The 7,703-nt window shown below is 36.8% G+C and overlaps 1 protein-coding gene across 1 annotated transcript in view; it reads left to right on the top strand.

The window, feature by feature from the left end:
* LOC112027819 (peptidyl-prolyl cis-trans isomerase FKBP43) overlaps nt 1–1,957 on the top strand; it is a gene marked incomplete in the record, with an annotated part of 6,045 nt that extends 4,088 nt beyond the window's left edge. Inside the window, 6 exon segments of the mRNA XM_065762412.1 lie at nt 142–381; nt 688–934; nt 1,154–1,241; nt 1,329–1,370; nt 1,463–1,511; nt 1,612–1,957. Of these exon segments, the coding sequence (XP_065618484.1) occupies nt 142–381; nt 688–934; nt 1,154–1,241; nt 1,329–1,370; nt 1,463–1,511; nt 1,612–1,693 (748 nt within the window).
* Between the last annotated feature and the right edge of the window lie 5,746 nt (nt 1,958–7,703).

Genomic DNA, 7,703 nt, shown 5'->3' on the forward strand with positions numbered 1-7,703 from the left:
TACATGCCCAATGTGGAACTCGCTCGGTACACACTCACATAACTAACACTCAACTAATTGGGACATCACATATTCCTCTTATTGAGAGTCTTTACTGAGGCTTCAGTTTGTTGATACTTTGTTTTATATTTACTTGAGTAGGGGAGCTGAACTGCCTGAAAATCTTTTGCTGCCTTCTACTGAAGTTGGCTCTGAACCAAGTGAAAAACTTAAAAAGAAAAGCAAACAACGGGCAAGGGATGTGAAAGCTTCTAAATCTGACAGTAATCATGAAAATGTTGTCAGAGAGGATGGAGCTCAGCAAAACAAGGCAAAGGCTGAAGACATTGTCCATGGTCTGCCTATGACATTCGAACAAAATCCAAATCCAGCCAATGACAAGTTAGTATTCTTTTAGATTCAATTCTACAAATGATAGAAACACACATAAAAGTGGCAGTACCCCCCCCCCCCCCCCCCCCCCCCTTCTTTCTCCTCCAACCTGGACCAATTACAAAGGAGAGAGAAGGAGGGAGAGAGAGAGAGTTACAACTAATCAAAATCACTAAGGATGCAAATAGATAATGCTCTTGCCATCTAGATTTTCTGAATGCTAAGCTGAGTGCAAGACGAGTAGTTCTTTGGGTGACTCTTTGAGTCTTTGTTTGCTGTATGCTTTCTTTTTATATTATTCTTCTATTTGTACAGGAGCCTTGACAGCAAATCTCATGTATTTGCTGATGAAAATCATTCTTCGGACAAAAAAATTAAGAAGAAGAAAAAGAATAAAACCCAGGAGAATGGGAAAGATGTGAACATGAATACATCCCTTCTGTCAGTGGACAAGAAAGCTGATGACAAGTCATCTCAAGTTTGGACCTTGTCTAATGGATTAATCCTTGAGGTGCTAGAAATGGGGAAACCAGACAGCAAAGTAGCTGCGTCAGGGAAAAAGGCAAGTCCCTTGGAATGATATTAGTTGAAGGCTTTTTAGTTGCATGCAATCTTTGATCCAAATAACGAACAAATAGAGTAATTTGATTTATTATTATTAGTATTCCTCTGGAGGGGTAGCTTACCAAAAATGATATTCTGATATTGCACATATTCTACTATAGCAAACCAAGGACATGTATGTTAGAAAAATGCTGATATGAATTTTGTTTGGTTCCAGATCAGTATCAATTACAATGGCAAGTTGAAAAATAATGGAGAATCAGTTGGCTCGAATGTCGGTGATGCTCCCTTTAAGTTCCGCCTAGGTATTACCATATGAGATAGAATCATGGTTTTGCCAAATAAGGTTTATTAGTTTTACTACGTTGTTTAATATATATGGCTTCTTGCAGGTGTGGGAAAAGTTATGGAGGGTTGGGACATTGGTATTAATGGTAATGACTGAGATTTTTGTCCCGACTGAACTTTTATTTCACTTAAGTTATTGTTTAGTATTCTTTGGCTGACATGTGTGCATGATTCTTAGGTATGCGAGTTGGTGAAAAGAGAAGACTTATCATCCCACCATCAATGGGGTATGTGATTGAATTCTGACTCTATATTGCAGCACATTTCTTTTTGCTTCTTTCTTTGGGTTCTTAGCCCCTTGCTTGACATGCCATGTCTGTGTTGCAGTTATGGGAGTAAGGGGCATGGTGAAAACGTACCACCAGATTCATGGCTGGTGTATGATGTTGAATTGATTAAAGTCCACTGATTGATTTGCTTCATTGCTTGTGGTGCTGTCTGATCTCTCAGTTTATTTTACTTTGATAATGTCGTTTTTTGATAAAAGTACAAAAATATAAGGGTACCTAAGCAAATTGATTGCTGGAGTTTTGTTTTCTGTTCATAGCTTTTTGGGATGAAATTAGCCAGCTGTTGTATCTCCCTTATAGTTATAGCTACTGTATCATGACCAATTTTGTACAAGGTACTTTTAATTTCGTGACCTATTGGTAAAAGGTTGCTTGCTTGGTCATGGTTTGCAAAAGAAAGGCTAGATATTGATGCAGCCAAATCCAAAAAAATTACAACATTTCAACGTTCTTATAGTGCTGCAATATGATTGTAAATATCAAAACAGTGTAGCTTACGAAAGGATTTGGGGAATTGATCGGGCATAATGTCCAAATTTAACTAGATTGGTTAATGAGAGATAGAGAACAATGGGTGGCCCCACCAATAGTAAATGGACGGTAATATGTAAGTGATTGCATTTGGGGTAGCAAAACGACAATCCAGTGTGGATTGTGGAAACTGAATTTAGAATTCATTGTCATCAACATCCTAAATTTGTTTTGTTATCAGAAATTGTAAGATTTATTACATGGATATGAAATTATTTGTGATTTTCAATACAAGTCAAATGTTAAAAAATGTTTTTCATAACATTTTTAGAAGCGCAACCAAACATAAAAATTATGAACAGTTCTCAACAAAAAATATTTTAGAACAGGGTTTTATGTTGAAATAAACAGAGCCTTAAAGCCATTCAAATACCAGACTTAATCTAGCAAGATATGGTGGTTATATAGCCCTATCATCCGGAAAAATAAAGAGGTTGTTAATGGATCATACAAGTGAGGTATGCTTTTCCTCTTTAAATCCACAATATTTCCGGTAAGCGTTCTCTCTCACTCTCTAATTTTCCAACAATTCTACTGTTTTTGTTTCCCTCAAACCTAAAAGAGTAGCCATATCTCTTTTCTCCATTCAATTTTCAGTGCAAACCACTTGTAGTTGTTCTATTATTCAACTGGTTGATTTAGCTCTAACGATGACTATTGTTTTGTGATTGCTGTGCTAGGGTTGAAAACGCTTTTGTTATATGCTTTAATTTCCATGGCTTGGTGGGAAGGTGTGTTGGGTCCCAAATAATATTATAAAAAAAAAAAACTATTAATTCAAAATAACAATCACACATAAGAACACAAATATTTACGTGAAAAAACCATTTCTTTGAAGAGAAAAACCACAGGACAAGCTCCAAATAATTTCACTATTATCAAATCAATTACAATAATTCTTGTGTATGACTCACGACTAAAGAAAAAAAAAATCTCTCTTATTTTTCTTTGCTCTCACACACACAAATTATCTTTCTCAAATGCGGCAATTCTTTTTCTCTATATATTTTAATATGCGGCACCCCAACCTTACTTTATATAATAAGTCTGCTGCCTCACATCTTTTCCTAGGAATATTTGGATTCCTAACTCAACTTTAATTATAATTCTTGAAGAGCACTACTATTTCATAATTCTAATTGAACTAGGAGAGTTCAATTTCACGTGGCTTGAAAGTCACACAAACATAAGCTCATTAAATGAGCACTACTTCAGTGTGGGCTGGACATTGGTGTCCACGTGCACCTAACAATCTTCCCCTCCAGCCCACCGATGGGAGGAGAACTTCATTCTATCCCTTTAATTCAATTCCATGTCGGTCAAGCCGACTCCAACCTTGTCCTTCTTCATTACTTTCACCAACACTGAGAACACCTCATTGATATCAATACCTTTCATTCTCAAAGAATTAATCTCATCTTGGATATCCTTAATCCAATCTCTTGGTTCCCCCTCATCAGAAGCCCAATTATTCTTGAAGCTAACAGTTCAATGTTCTCCAGCAATCCTCTTCTCATAAGGTTCAACAATCTCTAGTGGATGATATTGCTCTTCCTACTCAAGACCTCTAGGATCTTTCACTTCATCATCATCCCATGTAGCCTTAGCATATTTGTATTCTTCATCACCTACCACTTCCTCTTCTGAAGCACTATTTGGCAATGAGAATTTCACCTTCTTTGTTTCAACACCATTAATCCCAACACTCATCTTTGGAGTCTTTTCAAAATCTTTAATTTCATTGAACTTCTTCTTACAGATCTTCACATGTGTCTTGTACATACCATAACACGCATGTCCTTTTGCAATAACCAATGGCCCCTTAGTAAGTAATCTTCCATTACCAAGGTAGTTACAATAACCAACTCGATCCATAGCCAATGTAGAAAACACATTCATCCTTAATTCTGGAACATGTCACACATCCTTCAACATCACAGTGCTACCAACATTTGTTTTGATGCACACATCACCAATTCCCACAATTTTTGAGTAACTAGAATTGCCCATTTTCATTGTACCAAAGTCTCCTGCTTTGTACGTGGTAAACAACCCCTTCGTAGGGATAATATGGTGAGTGGCTGTAGAATCAACTCAACATCATTATTAGCAACATACTTACACTTTTGCTCTTCAATAGAGAGCGCCACAACATCTTCAATATAGATATTTACAATAAAAAACAAAAAACTATTGAATATGTAAAAAAATTAGCCCTACATATTAATACAATTTTATATCTTAGCTATCCTAGTCCATTAGTACTTGGCTAACAAACACAATCCAAACCGAACTTGGACTATGCTTAATGTCAAAATACTATCTGTATAAGTCATGCATCCAAACCCACGGTCTTTACATGTAGACGTTTTCCCTTAGGTCTAGCTGATCTTTTGCCACATAGCATTTAGTCGCCACAAGTCACCAACACTTCAAATTTATTGATGCCTTCCTTTAGGTCAATGTTGGCAATGATCATGATATTTATGGCCTAGCATATTTCATTAGCCTTCCCATTCTTCAAAGTTCCCAAAATAGTTATCATTCAATATTTCTTTAGAAACAATGCAAAGCCTTCCCATTCTTCAAAGATTATATTAATTCTTTATCCAACCTTGACAAAATTAGACTCAACAACTATAGCCTATCATGTAAAATTCGCTGACATTAAAAGCAAAAAGTTATATCCTTTAAGTTTCATTTAAATATAGCATCTTAAAAAGTTATAAAATATAGCATTTAGCATCTTAAAAAGTTACTTTATTCATTTTAACAACTAACTTTACAATAATTACATCCATTGTGATATGAAGTCCTTGTGATTACATCAATAATTACATCCATTGTGATATGAAGTAGTCAACAAGCATGGGAACAATAATCGTAGTAGTGAAACACCATAAAAGTAACTAGTTCTTTTGGCTGCAAAAATCGTGGAATTTTGCATATATCCAGCTGCAAAAACACAAGCATGGGAATAGAAAAGTGTTGGTCCCATTGTGAGGACTGTGGAAGGTAGGCTTGTGTGGATGGAAATCAAATATAGGAATGTTGTCCTAAAATTGGAGAATTAGAATGGCTTGATAATCAATCGTTCAGTCCTTGTGTCTCATTTATAAACAGAAACCCATCCCTTCGCGCAAGGTCACAATCTTGTGATTGATATGGTCATAACCTTGTGAGGAGTTGTATCCTTTCTAACAATTGCAAATATCGACAAAGGTTGTAGCACTAGCACTTGTCATAGGTCACACCTATCTAGACAGGCAATACACCTTCATAGAGAATGCATTGAGTGAAGGACCATAATTGTTATGGTACTTGTAGTGCCAAATATACATTATATACATAGTGTTTTACAAACAGTTTCGTATGGATGCCCATAAAAAATGGAAAATCTCTACCAAACAATAAGCTATATAAAAGCAGCAACTGGTAATTTAAGCAAGACAATACTTAATTTTGCCAAAGCCAGCACACGATTTCTACGTACCAGCCAGGGGAAACAAGCCTAATTTACAATTTAAGATCAAGCAAGAAGTAAAATGTAAGAAAGAAGAAACACATTACAACTTCTAGCACCAACATTTGTAGAACTCAAAGCATTTTGCGAATTAACTTTACTCCAAATTGAAATTACCTTCTTTCCCCTTTCTATGTATTTGACTGCAACAAGCTCTTTTGTCTTCTTATCTCTCACCAACCTTGCCACCCCAAAATTCCCTACACCAAGGTCCTTCAATGGTTCTTATCACTCCTTCATCTCAACTCACCACTCACCCCCAAATGAACAATCGCACACACAAAATCACAATACCAATATACCAAAATTCACAAAGCAAGAAAAAACCAAACACCCTCAGCAAAATTTGATAGACACCAAGCACTAACAAATCCTAAAGTCTCATAGTTAACAATAAAACGCACAACATGCTGCAAAAAATGAAGTCAGAATCATTTTGCACATAACCAACCTGAGCTTCCTCATTTTGCACATAACTAGTAATTAATTATCACAGTCCAAGAGATAACATCTTTTTCACACATTTCATCACGAGATTTTTGTGCATTCTCCATGTCAAAATCTGCATTCTCCATGTCAGAATCTGCATACAAGACCCACAAAATCTCTAACCCAAACCAAAACCTAATAACCCATGGAGCTTCAGTCTGGCCCAAATGGAAGCCTAATCCCCTCCCTTGAATCTTCGATTTTGAGATGAGAATATTGGTTTCAAGACTGGGCAATCGGGTTCGGTCAGGGAGAGGAGAATGGGTTCGGTTAGAGGGAGTAGTGAAGGGTTTGGCGGCATGGGTGGAGGGAAGGGAAGCAGCGGCTTGGGTTGGGTCGAGGGAGAACGAAGAAAAAAAAAAAATAGAGAGGAGGCAGAGGCGTAGGCGTGGGAGAAGAAGAGAGAATCAGGAAAAAATGAAGAGGGAAAACAAGAAGCAAATAGGCGCGAAAAGGCAGAAAAGGTGGAGCGTGTGAGAGGAAAAGTTGAAAAGCGACACATGTGTTATATTAAACAAATCTTCTTCTTTTTTAACATCTTGCTAACAAGGTGTTGATGAAACTCATCTTCTTATTGCTCCTGGTAATTATCTCCCTCCTTCACCACCACTGGATTCCGTTTCGTTTACTTCTTCTATTTGTTAGGGTCATATTTTAGTGTAATTGGATAATTTTTTGACAAAATGAACTTTACTTGTAATTTGGTAGATCTAAGATGAGTTTAGTAATTCAAGAAACATGTTGTTCAAGTAAATTAAAAACATGAAGATTGGTCCAAGAAACAAATGAAGAAAAGCTGTTCATTAAGAAAAACTCCATTCATTCTGTGAACCGGGCATTCTTGTTTGAATAAGGCACCTTTGCCGGCATTGCTTCTTGAAAATCCGAGAGTTGGGGTTCTTACTCGGAGGGCTTGTTAATATTGGAATGAGATAGCTGTTAGGTTCAATGATTACGTAGCGGCTGGTAGGGATGAATGCACTTTTCCTCCCCCTCCTTCGACACCAATTAACAAGTCGTGCCACATGAAATTTAGTCGTGGATTGGTCGCATATTTTGCAAAGGAGAAAATAGGTTTTGTAGCTTGGCATGATGAGCTAGCGGCTTGGGTTGCGTACGCAGGCGAAGTTCCTGAACCTTGGAAAAAATATGAACCCATGGCTAAAGCTTGTGTCTCTACTCCTTTGGCGTGTGGTGAGGCCTTGAATGCCAAGCCCCCAACTAAGAGGGAAAGACCAGAAACTTCTATCGACGCCTTTGCCCTTCCTCTTCCCTTACCTAAAAAAGTCCGCTCCTCAATAGTTACGGGCTCAAGGGTTTTACCTCACATAGTGTTGGTGCTTCGCGCCATGAAGGATGATGCTCTCGCATCTTTAAATTGTGCTGTCACAATGCGTCCTTTGCCTGGATTTGAGGTTTCTGACAACTAGTTATGTCTATTTCCTTCTCTTTTCCTCATTGTCTCATTTATTTATGCATATATATATATATATAAATATTGTTTTGGCCATTTTATCATTCATATATACATATATATATATATATATATATATATATATATATATATATATATATACATATGTACG

This window comes from Quercus suber, unplaced genomic scaffold (assembly GCF_002906115.3).
Source record: "Quercus suber isolate HL8 unplaced genomic scaffold, Cork oak 2.0 scaffold_457, whole genome shotgun sequence".
NCBI lineage: Eukaryota > Viridiplantae > Streptophyta > Magnoliopsida > Fagales > Fagaceae > Quercus > Quercus suber.